Raw genomic sequence first — 18,804 nt, 5'->3', positions numbered from 1 at the left:
GACAATGTGGGGTCTAAAGAAAGACAGGAAATGAGAGACAAAAATTTCCCATCATTAAAAAAAACAGAAATATTTGTGAAATTCAGTGCCGTGTTTATCATAGGTTCCCTTCCCCCGTGGTTTAAGCTCATCCCCCTTTCACACTTACCGTCCTCATTATCCCAAGGCAGAGAAGAACAGAGGCAGCATTTGAATGAGTGGGGCAGGTGCATTTTGCACAGAGCCTCATGAATAGGCGCTTCCCATTAGCCATGCACGGCTCTGAAGCGCGCATAAATAATAGCTGGCACTGCTGATAAAAAAAAAAAAAAAAAAAAGCGCACCTTGGGGCCTCTCCACCTCCTCTCTCCCCCCATCTCTTTCTTCCTTGCTCTTTCTCTCTAACGGGATTTGTTGTTGTTGTTGTTGTTGTTGTTGTCTTTGATGGCTACAGCATTTACAAGACAACTTATTTGGAAGCAGGAAATAGAAAAAGACCGTTTTTCATCGTCGTGTTTTACTTTTCGAGGGTGAGAAAATTCCTTTTCAAGACCAAAAATCTGAGATGTTTTCTGCTCTCACGTCCCGTCTGTCCCGCATTTGTAATCCTGCCCCTTGCAGAACAAATCCGCTGGACCGGTTGCCTTCCTATTGCGACGCAAGAAGCATAGACACAAGCCTGCATCAGAGCGCCAGCTTCTATCATTAAAACAAACAAGACAGAAGCATCGATTTAAAAAAAATAATAATAATAATAATAATCAGTAAACATTTCCTGTTCAACCCTGTGATTCCACACCTCGCAGATTTTGCCTATAGAAGTTGCATGTGCCTGAGTGCTGGTACTCGACCGGGACAGAAGGAATGGGATACCCGGGCAGAACACTGAGAGGATGGAGCAGATGGAAAGGATGGACGCTCCTGGTTTGGGTCGCGGCTGTCAGCCTGGTTTTAGCTGACGGTCGGAAATTGAAGCAGCCCAGATGCCCCGTTGGATGTACCTGCACCAAAGATAATGCCCTGTGTGAGAACGTCCGATCCGTGCCTCACACTTTCCCAATCGACGTCGTTTCACTGTAAGTGGACCTGCGCCTCAGTAGACTCCTAATTCCGTCGTGCCGAATATATTTCAAATATATGTTACAGAGCTTATGGCAATACTCTGTCTCAGACTTATCTTTATTGTATTTACTGTCAGATTTCCCTTTAATATATTCTGCTTTTATTCAGCTCTTTTGTCAAGTCTGGATTTAATGAAATCACTGGAGGAAGCTTTGTTCACACACCTGCCCTGCAACTGCTGTGAGTAACACCTATCTATCTATCTATCTATCTATCTATCTATCTATCTATCTATCTATCTATCTATCTATCTATCTATCTATCTATCTATCTATCTATCTATCTATCTATCTATCTATCTATCTATCTATCTATCTATCTATCTATCTGTCTGTCTGTCTGTCTGTCTGTCTGTCTGTCTGTCTGTCTGTCTGTCTGTCTGTCTGTCTGTCTGTCTATCTATCTTCTGTGTTTTATTGTTAAACAATGAGGCCGTGTCTTCCCTGAGGACTTGTGTGGAGGCTGATATGCAGATTTAAGGGGGATTCTCTGTAATGGTGTCAGGATTATGCAATAGACCACATGGCTAAAGCAACTAACAGCAGGGATTGGGGCGAGAGGAGCAGTGTGTGTGTTGGGGAGAGATGCAGTAGAGTGGGAGCGATAAATAATGAACATTATTCTGTTTTTTTCCCCTGAAGAATTCAGCACACAGAAACAGTCAGATAATGGCCAAACACATACTATTACTGTGTAGTTGATCTTTCACCTAATAACATCTATTATTATAAATCTTTATTGAGTCTACTGAGCAGATTGTTATTGTAAATCTGCAAATAAACAGCAAGATCGGGCTTACTGTGCTCTAATAACATTTCCCACAGCACATAATAGCACGCTGTCACAGAGCATCATTTTCTTTCAGCTAAACTGCTTCCTTGGCGTCAGTTTCATCACATTCTGAGATGACACTGAATCAGTGTGAATGTGCGTGAACTCTCACATGTAGGCAAAGATAGCATCATGCATCAGAGTAGCAAGCTTGTGACCAGAAGGAAGGTGAAATGAACTAACGGGAGGTGAATGAGAGGTGCTGACCCATCTGTCATTATTTACTGCCAATGTGACCTGGCCTTTTTTTTTTTAACCTTCATTAATGCTACCTTACCCTTTACTACCTAATCAATGGAGCTCTTACATAGGAGACTGGGGGGTGTAAAGGGTCACTGTGACTGGGTTGTAGAGCATGCAGTAAGAAAAAGATACAACTAATTTTATTTATTTTTTTAAAATTGCAAATTTATGTATGCAGCATATAAATAGTATTTGTTGTTGGATTCTTGTTTGTGGTTTAACAAGTGACTCAGAAACAAGAGGGAGGAGTTAAACATTTCTCTCTTTCCTTCATCTCATAAAAAGTATGTTGGAGTGAGCGGACATTTTTCTGTTTGATTCATTCTTTGAGGACAAATTGTGGGCGGAAGCGCTGAATGAGTTTGTTGTCTGTTACAGTAACACAGTCCCACACCCTGGCTTTCTCCGGTTTTGAATTCAGAATTACTGTCACTGCTGTCAATATTTAGCAATCATAACATTTTTCTCAAAATGATTAAACAAATATCAAACATATACTACCAGAAAGTACAATTCATTTCTTTTCTTCTTTTTTTTTTCTTTCTTTTTTTTTTTACTTCAGTTCATTTAAGTTCAACTCAGTTGACTTATAAAACACAAACAAGCAGAGAGAAAAGTTTTGGGGAATGCTGTGGGAACAGAGTGTTCTGTCGCTTTAAATTATTCACTGTTTTGTGGGGTTTTTTCTTTCTTCACAGATTGTTCACAGCAAACTCTTTTGACCTAATTGACGAAGATGCCTTTCTTGGTTTACCACACCTTGAATACCTGTAAGTGTTTATTTTTTTAAATTTATAAATGGTTAATATATACATCTGTGCGGTGGAGTGTCATAAAATACATAAACTGCGTATTTTCTCTATTATATTAAAAAAAAATGCAATGAATAGCTATGAGACACACTTCCAATTTCAAATCTGAAAACATTACTGTATTAACCAGCAAAAACGTTTCCCTGAAGATCTATACATTTGTGTTATAAGTATATGTTTGCTCTTAGCTATTGAGTGTTGCAATGTGGGACAACACTGTCAATAAACACCACACTCCAAAATCAAGCATTTTAACGCCCTATATACGCTGATGCTTCACTCACACAGATATTTTCACTGACACTGCCTGATTAGGGCAAGAGAACTTGATGATTTATGAGCTTCATTATTTTTAAAGGTTCATAGAGTTTGCTGCTTTCATGTAATTCGCAGACGACGTCCGCTCGACACTAACCAGATCCCGAGTGAAAATAGACGGAATAATTGAAAACACACATATTGGTGTGCACTGCCTTCGCAGTACAATTTATTTTTGACATGTTTTCCCAGTATGAGTGTACTGTAGACTCTACGTGATCGTCCATGAGATCACACAATCACTAAGGTTTAGAAGATGGATTTCATTTTACAGGCTCACAATAGACGATTCCATAATCATACCGTATATGTGTAGAGATTATTTGCATTGTGTTAACCTATTTTAATTTGTGAAAATGTTAACACAGTATTTGTCATTCACAGATTTATCGAAAACAATAAAATTGCAACAATATCTCCATTTGCTTTCCGGGGCCTGAAAGCGTTGATACATCTGTGAGTATTTTCTTTTTGCAGTAGCAATGTTGGAAAACGTAACATTTTAGTCCTTGTTTTTCCTCTATTTTCTGTCTTTCTTCCTTCTGTCTTTCCTGTCCTCCTTCCTTCCTTCCTATCCAAGAGATCTTTTCTATTTTTCACTGCCTCCTTCACAGTTGTTGTAATATATTACTATTCTTTACTTTTTTGATATAAAAAGTCTGTATTGTCACTTTGACACACTTTCTCAAAAAGAAGCGTTTTGGGTAAAAGGTAGTAGGGGAGTATTCGAGGTATTCTGGCATAAACTGTGCATCAATTTTCCTTTTCTGTCTCTGTATCACTTTGTCACTGTCTGGAATGCAAAGGTAGGCAGAAGCGGTGTTGCCAGTGGTCAATTCTGAAGGTGACTGAAAGTGTCAGCTGGATCAGGTTGCAGAAGGGGCAGATATGGATATTTTAGTGGATCAGCAGAGTTGTTGTTCACTTATTTTTTGGAGATAAATCCCCCCCCCCCCAAAAAAAAAAACAACATCTCTATTGGTATTGATATTGAAAATGAATGCTTAAAGTGTGTTTTAGAATGATTTAAAAATCAACCCAAAAGAACCACTTAATTCATAAATTCACTGATGTGACCAGTAGTGTGACAGTCACCAGTGCTGATGTGATATACTATATTGTGAGTGTAATGAATTAAGTTCAAGTTGACTAAATCCTAACGCAAGAAAAAGGTACTCAACACTCTCTAAACTCTGTTTTTTTCTAAAAAACAAAACAAAAAAAACAACAAAAAAACGTTCCCTTTCATGAATTGCTAAGCTTGCCTAAACTAAAGGTAGCTGAGAACGTGAGTGACCTGGAGGTCAAACCTAAATATAACTGTACTGTAACATTAAACCGAGTGACTTATAATCTGTCCCTGACTCTCTGGCAGGTTGTTCCCTTGTGCATTTTGTGTTTATTCTGTACAGTGTTTGAATACTTGTGTTTCTCATCACGTATAAATGGATGTATGGGTGGCTTTTAATTGCCCCTATCATGTTTTTGCATTGATTGAATTTTATACAGTGTCGGACATAATTCAAATATGACAGGTTTGTCAACATTTATTCAAACATAAATGAGGGGAATCAAAGTACATTTAAGATAAAGCAGTACAAATTAGAAATGTTGCAAAAATGAGTGCTTCTATTCATTTTAGATGGAGCAGACTATCTGTGGAAGACAGGATAAAGTGGCACAAGAAGACTTTTCAGTCAAATAAAAAAAAAAGACACTTCATTAATAGACGAGGCCGTGATGACTTCTGTGGCAAGTCATATCCAAACTGCAGTCAAGTCTCAATGGACTGAGATTAAATCAATTTCCAATTGAACAGTTATTAAACAATAATGTGTGAACAGATACAAATGTCAGCTCAGATTTGCTGGTGTTTCTAACAGAAGTGACACCACAGTCTGTCAGTGCACATGTTTTTTTTTTTCTGTTCTAGTTTTAAAGCTAATTAAACAAACTTTTATGCATAAAAGAGAGAGATGAATGAATGGTGTATATATTTAAATGCATCACACACGGTAAATACATTATTGAAGGGCACAGGCAGGACTCCTGTCCACTCCACTCAAACCCGGTCGGTTTGGAAAGTGCATTTTTGGACAGACTCAAAGCAAAATGGTCTCTCTTCCCCGGAGAACCGACTCCCGAATAAATAATGCAGCTTTCATGAATTACGTTGGCATTTAATTTCATTCACATCTCTTTCTGTTTGAGAGGTCAGTCTTTCTCTCACAGATGAAAAGCCTCTGTAGGGTCAGTCTTAACTGGCTGGCAAACATACCATCCACTTGAGAGCAATGGGAAAGGGCAGCACTGTTTAAGGGGGTCAAAAACAAGAGATAGTTATAAAGGTTTTCAGTGTTAACTATAACTAATACAAAGAACATACTACTTCTCCATGTACAGTAGATGATAAGTCTAGTGTGTAAAGAATAGCATGTAATTGATGAATCATTACCGATTGTTTTAGTCCTGTCCATGTGCACCTGGTAATTTAAAAACACCTTTTTTTGTGATTCAGCTGTGTCACAGGAATTTCACATGTGCAAAAACTCAAGTGTGATTACATGTGATTGTGCACATGTGAAACTTGCACAACGTATTTTACTCATGGGAAACACGGTTTTGGAAAATGTACATGGTTTAATGTGTGAAGCCCGTGTAGATTCTAATGTAAAAAAAAAAAAACGTTTCCCCGTATCCTCCCCATGTAATCGTATGTTGCAACTTGTGTTAAACATATTGACCCATTGTGTCCCATGTGGAAAACATGGGAAACTCATTTGTTTTGTTTCTGTAAGGAAAGTTAATCTAGCTAACAAAAAAATGAATCTGATATTAAAATGGCTGTGTCTGCTGTCTGCAGAGATACAATCTACTACAAATTCAATCACTGTGATTTCCCCCCCCCCCCCTTTGTTTAATAGGAGTCTGGCTTACAACAACCTTGAGACGCTGCCCAAAGATGTTTTCAAGGGCATGGACGCTTTGACCAAAGTGTGAGTCTCTATTTCAAACCCAGCATATTCACAGTGATCTATGCATATATACAGTATTATGTAGCTTATTAAAGTGATCATTAAGGGGATAATGGTTTTGTATGTGATTATTCTTTCGATGTGTTTAGTTTTTTAATTAGTTTTCAGGTTGAGTAATTTTAGTCACATCCATTTAAGTGCATTGATGTGTGTGTAATGATAAGGCTGACATGTAATGGATATTAGTAGTTTTTCTGAAATAGCAAATATTTTTGGGGGTGTTAAGCATTTTGTGTCAGATGGGAGGCGAGACTTTATGGCAAATATCAAGTGAGAAGTTGAGTGAAATCTTCCTCTGTCTTCCTCCCTGTTTTCTTTAATTGTGGGGTTAAATATTGTACTATTATGCAGTCATAGTGCTGAAAAAAAAATAAGAGTTGCTGCACTTCAAAGAAGGATTAAAAAGCATTAAAAGATTATACAGCGAGGAGAGAAGAAAGAGAACAGACATAGAAAATGAAAGATTTTTTTTTAGAAGAAGCTATACCTTGATGCAATAGAGAGAAAAAAAAAATCAAAGATCAAAATCTAAAGGTGAGAGGAAGAAAGATTGGGTTATGATGCCAGAATGTCAGGGTAAACAAAAGGGTAAAACGAGTTAATTGCAGAGAAAAGAGTTGGATCCTGGCTTTGGTCACATTGACACGTCAACTGGAATAACGCCCGAGTCTGTGCATCATCCAATACACTTATCCAAAGTTAATAGCTGTTCAGGCTGTGTGTGGGTGACCACTTCGGAGATAGAACACTTGTTGTGGCTTGGTTGGCTTCAGGCCAAAGTGCAGCCAAGTAGGGGGGAGAGACAGAGGGAAGAGCAGTCAGCAGGAACTTAACAGTGACTGCAAACAAGTCTGTGTTTAAAATACATGTCTAAAGAGTGAATGTTAAGGAAATGATGTCCTAACTAACATTTCTGCGTTAATTGACGGTACATGTGACACTCGCAGAGATCTGCGAGGCAACAACTTAATTTGTGACTGCAAGCTCAAGTGGTTGGTGGAGTGGATGCATCACACCAACGCCACCCTGGACCAGATCTACTGCAGCGGTCCGCCCATTCACCAGGGGAAGAAGATCAATGACCTGCTGCCGCACTCTTTTGACTGCATCACGGCAGGTATCACTTTCCAGTTTCTGTCCCCCCCTGCCGTTACAGAGGCAGCAGCTCTCTGTCCCCGGTCCGCTTCTTCACCCTTTTTTTTCCTCTCATGTCCCCCTGTCTTGATCATCAATTCGGGGTGCTGAAAATAGCGACAGCGGACTCCCTGCATCTTTATGCGAGACGTTGCGCGTACGAATGGATAACTTAAGAGAATTACCGTGTCATACTTTTCAGAGTTTGCCTCCTATCAGTCGCTGAAGTTCGAGTCCATCTCGGTGGATGCCTTCACCTTTGGTATGGAGCAGTATGTTGTGTTTGCTCAGCCCTTTGCGGGGACATGCAGCTTCCTGGAATGGGATCATGTCGAGATGACCTTCAGAACTTATGACACCATTGAAAGTGAGTTTTAAAACTAGTAATGAGCAGCATCAGTGTTATTAGGGAATTCTGCGTAAATGTTTTTGTGTCACATGACAATGTGTAACTGTTAAAGGAGGTAGTAGAGGTATGAGGAACTGGATGTTGATTATATCGTGTCACTGAGTTTAGCCGTGGTGGAAAGTAATGAACAATATTTACTTTAGCACTGTGCTCTACCGTTAATTTGAGGAAATCAATACACATTTCTGTAGTGTTTGCTTTGTGTGACTTCGTCTCTATCCCATTAATCATCTCAGGACCCCTCACATTTATCTGGTGATCCTTGCGAGAGGTCCAAGACCCTAGATTAGGGAACAATTGTCTAAACTAGCTAACTATATATAAGATAATAGAAGTTACAGTATGCTCCAACCCAGCAAACTTCAACAGTACTTATGTAGTAATACACAGGGAGTAATATTTAATGATACGTCAGTCAGAGAGGCCACTTGGGATGCAAAGCAAATGCAGGCTATACATTGAGTTGTATTGATAATGATCTGTTCAGTATTATTAACATTTGTGTGTGTTTTGTCCTCTCTTTTACTGTTTAGGTACCTCCACGGTCGTCTGCAAGCCCATGGTGATCGACAACCACCTCTTTGTCATCGTGGCCCAACTGTTTGGGGGCTCACACATCTACAAACGGGACACCTCCGCCAACAAGTTCATCAAGATCCAGGATATTGACATCCTGAAGATCCGCAAACCCAATGACATTGAGACCTTCATGATCGATGGGGAGTCTTTCTTTGTCATCGCCGACAGCTCCAAGGTTGGCCACTCTATTCCTTCTTTTTTTTTTTTTTTTTTTTCGAAGCACAGTGCCTAGTGAAGGCAGTTTACTTTAAAAAAAACAACAACAACAACAATAAAAACCATCGTATTTGTTCTTGTTATTGTGTCCACCCCCTCTATGAATAGCACTCCTACTCTTCCCACCTTGTCGGCCAAGCCTTCTCTGTAGCATGTCGGCATGCGTCGGCTCCTGTTGATTAGCCTTGTATTACCGAATGATGGCATATGTTCTCGCATATGTTTTGGGGACACTTGGGCATGTACACACACACACACACACACACACACACACACACACACACACACACACACACACACACACACACACACACACACACACACACACACACACACACACACACACACACACCTTCGCCTCGGCCCTCTAAAAGTGTGCAGTTTACTGCTTAATCTTTGCTGTAGCACAAATTATTTTCTGTTTCTTTAATCACTGTCGAGCTCTTAATTTAAATCTGTTTGCACCAATAAGGACATGTTTTGAATAAAGTTGTTTTGATTGCACGTGTTCTTCTCGCAGGCCGGCTCCACGACGGTGTACAAATGGAACGGCAACGGCTTCTACTCGCACCAGTCACTGCATCCGTGGTACCGGGACACAGATGTAGAATATCTGGAGATTGCCAACAAACCCCACCTGATTTTGTCGAGTAGCTCCCAGAGGCCTGTTGTGTACCAGTGGAACAGGAGCCAGAAACAGTTCGACCGCAGGACCGACATACCCGACATGGAGGACGTCTTCTCAGTCAAACACTTTCGGGTCAAAGGTGAGAGCGGCAGCTTAAATAGCAGCGTAGGTACACGAATGGGGGTTTATTTTTTTGGGGCTCACTCGAAAGAGAGTACTGCAAGTTTCAGCTGCTGTGACTTAGTTCGTCCAAGTCCATGTATTATAGTTGCCATCAGTCAGCTGTTAATGCTAAAATTCAGTTTCAGTCTGCGGCCGGTCGTTTGTCTGAGGGTGGACTTTGATCGAGTGTCAACATGGAACAGGTTTAATTTAATAAAGACAGTTATGACTTGCTCTCAGCTGTAATGTATGGCACTTTAGTTCCTGCTCGGCATATCATCTGCTTTCATTTCTAAGAAGGTAAGAGGCAAAGTCACTGCCATAAAATCTGCCCATAAATCATGACTGTAATATATATATATATATTTTTAAAGCAGAACAGCTATTGATAACTGGCAATGCATTTTTTTGGGGGGGGGATTTACATAAAGCTTTTCTGTTTCAGATCCTGATTTAGCAGCTGAATGTGTAGACTAAACAGCCCTTTAAACCTTTGTCCTTTTCATAGGTGATCTGTTTATATGCTTGACAAGATTCATCGGGGACTCCAAGGTGATGCGCTGGGACGGTGCCATGTTCAAGGAGGTCCAGACATTTCCTTCCCGCGGCTCTATGGTGTTCCAGCCCGTCTCCATCGGCAACTGGCAGTATGCCATCTTGGGCAGCGATTATTCACTGACGCAGGTCTACCAATGGGACACCAAGAGGGGCCAGTTTGTCCCATCTCAGGAGCTGAATATCCAGGCGCCTCGAGCGTTTTCTCTGGTTTCTGTTGACGACCGGGTGTTCCTGCTCGCGTCCAGCTTCAAGGGAAAAACACAGATATACGAACATCTCATGATCGATTTGAGTAATTAAAACCCGTCGTCTATTTGTTGAACGGTTTTGTTGAACTTGTCAGTCCCATTTCTCACCTTAATTGAAACAAATGGAAGTCTCAAGAAATAAGTCAAAGTAAAGATTTTCCAAATATAATTCAGGACATTTAGATCAGTTTAAGTTGAAATTAAGTGGTTGAAATTATTACATCACTTATGAGGGCAATTCTTGAGTTTATTTTTGAAAGGTCATTCTTGGAAAATATATTTAATTAAATCCTTTGCACCTAATGTTTGACACCCCGTTGCAACGAGTTTATTTTGACATACCCCTTTTGATTTTCATCTCGAACCCTTACCATTTTGAAAGGGCTTATTCTGCATTTGAAAAACTTCATTCCATTTTCTTTCAGGAAAAACAATGTATGAAGCGTCTGCTATTCCATACCTTGTTTTAGCTCCTCTTGTCGGACTTTGATAGGAACAATCAAGGAATTTGATAGTGCTGATGGAAATGCAGTAATTGCTAAATGGTGAAATATTTCTTGATAAAAGGAAGGGAGGAAGTTTTTGTCATTTTTAAAGTCTTCTTTAATTAAGCAGGGCGTTTTGGGGGTAAATTAAATTCAGAGTAAAAGAGATCACTGAGTATGGAATGCGACCTACTCTAAGGTACATGGTCTCTATGCAGTGGCGTCGTCTGTGCCGCTTCATCCCTTTTGTGGTTTACTGCACTGAAGCTGAAAACCTCATTCTTCAGTTCTGCTGACAGATTGGGATTCCCCAGCATTTCAATATCACACTGCGACACCAGAGTCGTTCCGAGTCACACGTGACAGTCTTGATAGATTCCTTGTAGAAGATAAACAACCTCACAAATGTACACAAATGTTTGTTTGTTTTTTTTTTTGTTCGATGATGGTGCGGTGGTGTAGTTAGCGAATTTAGGGGTAGCTTGTCAGCATAAGACCGGAGCCTAGAAATAATACTAGCTTCCAACCAAATGTGGGTCAAATATGGACCACCTGCTGAGAACCATGTCCATCCTTCGGCAGCGAGCCGGCCCGCATCCCATCGGTCTTTTGTTTGCAAATATTTTACACTCGAAGAAGTGTACCTTACTAAATGTAATGAAGACACTGTGAGAAACGGAGAAAAAAAACAAACAACCTGTCTCTGTCCTGTCTGCTACGAGTTGAACAAGACTGGATGCACGATACCGACACTCACGGTGTTGATTTCTGATGGATGACTTACTGGAAGCAGAAGCACCCCACTGTGCCACCCAGCTCTCTCTCTCTCTCTCTGTCTCTCTCTCTCTCTCTGTCGCTGCACAAACCATTGTTGTCTTTGCTCCACAACTCAAAGCCGACCACTGTGCAGCGCACACTACCTGTGCTTTCACACGCTCCTCTTATTCGGACACAAAAGAAGCAGAGTATTGGTAACAATTAACAACTTCACTGACAACAATTTGCCAAATATAATGTTTACAATGTGGTGTAATTTATGATATTTCTTTTGTATGTAGAAAGGGGACCACTCTGTTTTTTTTTTTTTTTTTTTTTAATTTTTTTATTTTTTTTATATAGATGGGCTGTAGGATTTAGCGTAGATATAGAGAGAAAACAAGGATCCGCCTCCTTAAATGCAGCGTAACATGCTACTTCTGCAAAGCAGTGCAGACTTACTCTTGTCAGTCGAATCTAGTTAGGGTACAGATAGACAATATTAGCTTTTCCTTTGTCATCTTGCTAATTGTATTTTATGTACAGTAGTAATAAAATACTAAAATTCGAAATCACAGATCTAGTTCTTTGATCGTTGTTGATTCAGCGAATTGTGTTTTTTTTAATTTTTCATCTCTCACTTATTGATCATGTCAGTCATCGTCAATGTTTACCTGTAGTCTATCTTCATCTATTTTTTTTTGTCATTCATAACCCTTTTTTATGAAGTTAGTGATGAAAGTGCGTGGTTGTTGTTTTTTTGTGTGTGTGTTTTTGTGTTTTTTTTTTTTTTACAGTACAGGGCAGAGGCTTCTAATCCTGTACCAGAAGGTGCTGTCAGTGTGGTTGTGGGCACCCGAGCACGGCGGTGATTAAAAAGGCTTTAAGTATGGCTTCGCACGATTAGTGAATCCGTGACTGATCAAAAAAATAAATAATCTGCAACTTTCTTGAAGTAAATGATGCTCGAAATGAATTCCAGCTAAAACAAAATGTAAAAAAAAAAACATATATATATATATATATGTATATATACATATATCACGTCTCATAATTATGACTGAATATGTCAAAATGTTCCTAAAAGCTCATTATTTTTGAGCAATAAGTCATAATTATAATTATTGATTAACGGGGACCGCACGCAGCTTTAACGCTCGTGTCTTACGTAAATGTATTTTCTTTGTGCGCGTCCGTGAACCAGAAAACGCGCGGAAGCTGGAGTTTTGGTTGGTTGAAACCTCCCCGACAGCTTCGCCGTGAATAAATAAATAAATAAATGGGCGTAAACGTCGAGCAAACGTTTCAGTCGTCCAGCAGAGTCGGTTCGGGTTCACTTCTGCCCCCCCGCGGGGGGAAAGAAAAAAAAAAAAAAAAAAAAAAGTTACCACCGCGCGAGAGTCCTGCGCCGTGCCGCCGGGATTAGCCATTAAAACCTTCGCCGTCTCCGGGTCACTCGGGACACCGGGGAGAAGACGAGGAGACGCTCACCTCCCCCACCGAGGCATGCTGCCGCTCGGCCGTCACATCTTACCATGGGCGACCGCAACCGCCGCGCGCGCGAGTGGGCTTTATCCGTAGAGGACGACGCGACCGTGGCGTTTCACGAAGTTGACAGCCGCGACCGAAAAGACGGCGGCGAGGACGAAACGGAGAGGGCTCGTTTGCAAAGTAACTGTCGCGCGTCGTGCGGCTACGCCGACGAGGGTGATGCTGAGGAGGAGGAGGAGGAGGAGGAAGCGAGAAGAAGCGAGAATTCACCGGAAGGCGGCGAGAAGAAGAAGAAGAAGACGACGACGACGCTGTGTCCGCCGGCGTGTTGCGTCAGAAGCAAACCCCCGTCCCGCGAAAGGAGCGCGCGTCAAGGTAGAAGAGCGCACGCACTTCGTTTAAACGGCGTCGGTGTCCCCCGTCTTCTTCTTCTTCTTCTTCCGCACCGCTGTCGACGGGGGTCTTAAACCCTGTAATGGGGGAGGATGGGGAGACGATGTCAAGATGAAACAACCGGAGAAGCGACGACTTCCCGCGTAATCTCACGTTACACAACCGTGCAGCGTCATGTATCGGCGATAACAGCGATCACGTGGACGCTATTAGCCTAAAAGCTGGGATGGAGTCGGAGGAACGCACGCTTACACACACACACACACACACACACACACACACACACACACACACACACACACAAGAAAGTTTAGGCCTATTTCTTTTTTTTGGTACTTTATAACTCACTGCCCTAATTAAGTGGACTATGGAAAGAAATTATTTCAGAATAAAATGTTTTTTTTTTTTTTAATAAGGTCGTTTATAATTTCACACTATGTTTATTTTTCAGGAAGAAGCGTTTTATGCCTAATAATAACAACTATAATAATAGGATACAATGATTATGCTTAATATATATATATATATATATGTGTGTGTGTATTGGTTGTTTGATAGCCTTCTGTAAACCAGATTAAAATTTTCCATCGCAGGATGGATGACTGAGCATTTTTGCAGTAACAGGAAGGGTCAGCCCACCTGTAGTCATTTACAAAAGGCCTTTTACATGTTACATTAAAAAAAAAAAAAAAAAAAAAGTGGTGTGAAACTAACCTTGTATGAGGAAGAAGCTTTATTTTGGACGCTTACAAGGAAATGGGAAATACCCACGCGGATCAGTTTTGCTAAAGTATTTGTGGCACCTGGTGTCATAGTTTGCACACTTTCAGCGCAAGTGCTACTGATGAATGACAACTTAAGTATCAGAGGCGTCCGTTCAACTACGCCTTCGGATTAGCACAATGTTAAGGAGGCAAATGCAGCGTCTGATCCGTGGAGTGACGAGTACAAAGAAAGATGTGTGCGTAACCTCGGGGTGACATTTTTTTTTTTTTTTTATCTCTGCAAACATATCGCTTTGTTGCGCCTCAGGCAGGGTTTGCCAACACTTCGCGCACAATTGTTGGCAGACCATTTGTGTGTGTGTTTTTTTTTTTTTGCAACATAATTTTTTTACCCCGGGCACACAGAGTTCACAGTCCTGCTGTTGCTGTATGAACAAAATAAGCAGTATTTTTGTTATGAAATATGGAACTATGACACCTCTGTTGGGGGGGCTCCTATTTTACTATCTGACCCCTCAACCTGTTCCTTCACTTGTACCCTTTCCTTTTTCTTTCCACAGGCCAAGAGAAACCAAAGAGATGTCCAGGTCTTGGTTTGTTTTACGCTTTCCTGTCCACAGTTTTCTTCTCCATTATCACCCTCTTGGTGAAAACCATCCAGGGAGTCCACGCCATAGAAATCAGCGCCATACGCTGCTTCTTCCAGATGCTCTTTGTTGCCCCGTTACTCATCTACCACAAGTAAGCGTGACTTTAATTGCATACGGCTTACAGTAAAACTCCCCAAAATTCTTTCAGACCGTCAATTTCATTGTCGTGATGAGATTACAAGTATGAACCCAGTGAGGTCGTACTCCCTGCTAGTAATTTATCTTCTGGAGAGTCCTGCTTTTATGTTCATGCCTTTTCAGTTTTCAGTTTCTCAACAAATATCCTGGCTTCAGTGCTTAAACATTAAATTGTCAAAATATTTAGAGAGATCTGTATTTTTTTTTCCCGCCCCCTCACCGCTGTTGTCGAAGAAATATACAATGCTGAAGCAGCGCTGGAAAGGTTTTGAAGAATGCTTTCCCACATGGAGTTATTGCCTCTGTACAGTAAACTTCATGTCTGAAAAGCAGTTCCTGACTGCTACAAATTACATCAGATTAAAAACTAAGTCACTTACGAAATAAAACGCTGCGCAAAGTATAATTTGAGGCTGCAGCTGAAACATTAGCACGACATTCAGGCAATCTTTTGCACTTCGACCATTATTTATTTCCGCCAGCAGCAGAATCCTTTACAACGAATGCTTAAGGTTAAAATGTCAAAGATCACAGTCTTGTTTCATTTCAGGCGGCCCCTGTGGCGATAAGTGGTAATCGCATCCGTGTTTTTGAACTTCACGTCGGAGAGATCTAAAGCCAGTTCGCTGTTGAAGAGTAGCCTCGTGTTAGAGGACGCAAATTGGCTGCGTGAACATATGGAATCGTTTTCATTTTTTTTTTTCCCCCATCCTGCAGGGCATAAATGTTGGATCAATTTGAAGCTATTGGAGCGGCCTTTAACCAACCAACCAACCAACCAACCAACATTGACCGCCACATGCGGCAAAACTCTACCGCCACTGTACTACGTTTAAAAAAAAAAAAAACATCCTTCGACTTAAACGTCATCGCACTTAACCGCCGGCACTTGTCGCCGGTTGGTCCGTCACTCGGAGTGGCCTCAGTTACTATTGTGTTACCTCATTTGGCAATAGTGACTTAACATCCGTTTATTGAAATGAAGACCTTTGAGATTGCTACTTTTAAACAAGTCAGGTGAAACTATTATGCCCACATGTACAAAAACGTGACCTCGGACAAAGAAAGTAATTAAAAGAAAAAGAACCATAATTCAAATAACAGAATTACAGTGAGGAAGCTTATGAATACAAATATAACTCCAGGCAACCCATAATTTTACATTTACATGTATTCCACCAGCTGGGTATATTCTTTTAGTACCAAGGAAATGAATCACCTTGGAATAGAATTGAAATTAAAATGGATTCCTTAAGAATACCACCAGTACTTCTATTCATTCATCTACCTACTCGTCCATCCATCTTTTCATCCTCCACGTTCCTCTTTATTTATTTATTTTTACATGAATTCATTCCCTACAAATCTGCCTCTAGTCCCTATTTTCGGTCCTATCCCTGTTTCCGTTCATCACTGTCATCCACGCATTACCTAAATGTATCCATCTTTTCAGCCATTTAATCATCCCTCAATCCACTACGCCACTAAAAAAAAAAAAAAAAAAAAAAAAATTCCCCATCCATCCCTTTTTAATATTTCGGTTTACCGCTTCCTCTATCACTCAGCCTAGTCGTCCATCCATCCATCCATCCATCCATCCATCCATTCAGTCATCCATTCATCCATCATCCTCATATGTCTGCTCCTCCAGGACAGGTTTCCTTGGTCCCAGGGATCAACGTATATATCTGGTGCTTCGGGGTTTCATCGGTTCCAATGCCATGATCCTGCTCTTCTATGCAGTTCAGCAGATGCCGCTAGCGGATGCTACCGTCATCATGTTCAGGTGAGAGCTGCGACAAACTTATCTGACTGTGAATTAGTTTTGATTATTGTCACTTTTTTGATAGTTTTTTTTTTCCCCTTGAGTTGTTCCTCCTCCTCCTCCTCCTCCTCGTCTCTTTATCTCACTTTCCAGCATCTTCCACTTGGTTATTCCTCTCCCTCTCAAATTGTTGGTCAGTCATTCATTGAAGATGTGAGGAAATGGTTTCCAAAAAAAAAAAATTGAGCCACAACTTCATCAGGGACGGACCCGTTGAGGAAACTCTCCCCTCTGTTCTTTATTCATTTAACTTCGCATCCACGTTTGTTACTTTTCCACAGGCTCTCATCTCTATTCCTCTTCGTTCTAATAGACCCTTTCTTTCCTTGACGCCCTCAGTAATCCGGTCTTCACCTCCCTCCTGGCTTGGGTCTTCCTCAAGGAGAAATGTACAATCTGGGACTGTGTTTTCACTGTGTTCACCCTCACCGGAGTCATCCTCATTGCCCGGCCACGGTTCCTCTTTGGCGAGCATGTCCGTGGCATCGAGGGCAACTACGACAACCACATCAAGGGAACTATTGCCGCCTTTGCAGGTGAGACTCCCACCGATCGGTTTGACCGTAACAGGCAGGTGGAAGTGTGACGTTGGGAATTCTGTTCACCATTTCTGGTCGGCGTTACCGTGGCAACCTGGGGAACCGAATACAATACAGCCACCCGGCGTATCAGGGTCAGCTCTCCAATTAATCATGGTTCTTTTCTTGGGGGAGTCCTCCCTGTCGTGGTGCTCAAATTGCTTCTTAGAAAATAGTCCTTTTAATATTTATAAGCTCAGTACACCCTCTGGAAAAAAAAAAAAAAAAAAAAGTGACGTTAGCTGCGCTAATGCTAAGAAACTAAAAAGTTTGATCTGATTGGATTTGAGGACTGAAATTGCCATTTTGGTGAGAAGTCACGATCTTCCACTGGTTTCTCGCTTACAAACAGTTTGCCAAATTAATTTAGTTGAATCACCCAGTTATAAATTGGATCCTGGCTCGCTGAAGTCCTAATCGCGTTTCCTTTTGCGCCATCCAAGTGTCTCAAATGACAACAGGATAATTAATTGGGAGTTTTCTTTTCAGTTTTCCTCTTCCTGTTCACATTTGTGAAGAATCCTGCGTTCGCAGCACATGTGCAGATAAAAACTTCGGGCAGAGAAAAGTCATTATATCCAGCAGGGTGGGCGTGTACACTCCTCAGCGGCGTCGGTTCCCCCGATTCTCTTGTGTTTTCTGGAAGCCGCGAAACCACTTCGCCGTCCTCTTTCCGCTGACGGGAGGTGGGAGTTAAGATTTTGCTCGTTTTACTACGAAGGACGTTTTCTGTCGCGTGCTTTAAATTGCAGAGTTCTGGAGTAAAAAAAACCATGTTTTTAACTACGGTAGAAAATAACAGTCGAATTTAGAAGTGAATCACAGATTTGTATAAGGTCATGGCTATCAATAGTAACGTAAATTATATATGGTCAAACTTAGTTGAATACAACAGCCCACTTGGTCAACTTAAGTATTTTGATGAGAAATGGAACAATAGCTCCGAAAACACCTCGTATCTGGGGTTTTGTTTGTTTGTTTGTTTTTCCCCCCACGTTTTATTCTCCTCGACCTGCAGATTTGGCGGGTTTCATCCCGTTTCCCACTCACCGATTTATTTCCAGGCGCGGTCGGTGCTGCTTGCACATTCGTCATTCTTCGCAAGATGGGGAAGAGCGTCCACTACTACCTCTCCGTTTGGTACTACGCCGTCATCGGCTTCATCGAGAGCGTCATCACCGTGTCCGTCCTCGGGGAATGGAAGATCCCGTACTGCGGCCGGGACCGCTGGCTGCTGATGCTGATCGCCGTTCTGGGCATCGCCGGCCAGACCTTCCTGACAAAAGCCCTGCAGCTGGAGAAGGCCGGACCCGTGGCCCTGATGAGGACCGTGGACGTGGTGCTGGCGTTCCTCTTCCAGTTCCTTTTCTTCAACCGCGCGCCGACCCTGTGGAGCCTCGGCGGAGCGCTGTGCGTTGTCATGAGCACCAGCGGGGTAGCGCTTCGGAAGCTGTACAGCAACGCTCGCAAGAACCGAGAAGCAACATAG

General features: G+C 41.5%; 2 protein-coding genes across 2 annotated transcripts; both read left to right on the top strand.

The window, feature by feature from the left end:
- The first annotated feature begins 188 nt into the window (after positions 1–188).
- Positions 189–12,087, top strand: lgi1b (leucine-rich, glioma inactivated 1b). Its single transcript, XM_069691701.1, has 10 exons — positions 189–1,055; positions 1,210–1,281; positions 2,874–2,945; positions 3,690–3,761; positions 6,230–6,301; positions 7,288–7,457; positions 7,677–7,841; positions 8,417–8,637; positions 9,199–9,445; positions 9,977–12,087. Exons 1-10 carry the CDS (start codon positions 844–846, stop codon positions 10,324–10,326), a joined length of 1,653 nt encoding a protein of 550 aa, XP_069547802.1. The 5' UTR covers positions 189–843; the 3' UTR covers positions 10,327–12,087.
- A 672-nt stretch (positions 12,088–12,759) lies between these two features.
- slc35g1 (solute carrier family 35 member G1) lies at positions 12,760–18,804 on the top strand. The gene is made up of 5 exons (XM_069691702.1): positions 12,760–13,381; positions 14,685–14,865; positions 16,564–16,698; positions 17,077–17,273; positions 18,380–18,804. The coding sequence occupies exons 1-5, from the start codon at positions 13,051–13,053 to the stop codon at positions 18,802–18,804; spliced, it is 1,269 nt and encodes a 422-aa protein (XP_069547803.1). The 5' UTR covers positions 12,760–13,050.

Source organism: Brachyistius frenatus, unplaced genomic scaffold, assembly GCF_029030835.1.
Source record: "Brachyistius frenatus isolate BFR_SWC_R1_liver_20210118 unplaced genomic scaffold, ASM2903083v1 Contig_11, whole genome shotgun sequence".
NCBI classification, from domain to species: domain Eukaryota; kingdom Metazoa; phylum Chordata; class Actinopteri; family Embiotocidae; genus Brachyistius; species Brachyistius frenatus.
This window is presented reverse-complemented; position numbering and strand designations above follow the sequence as displayed.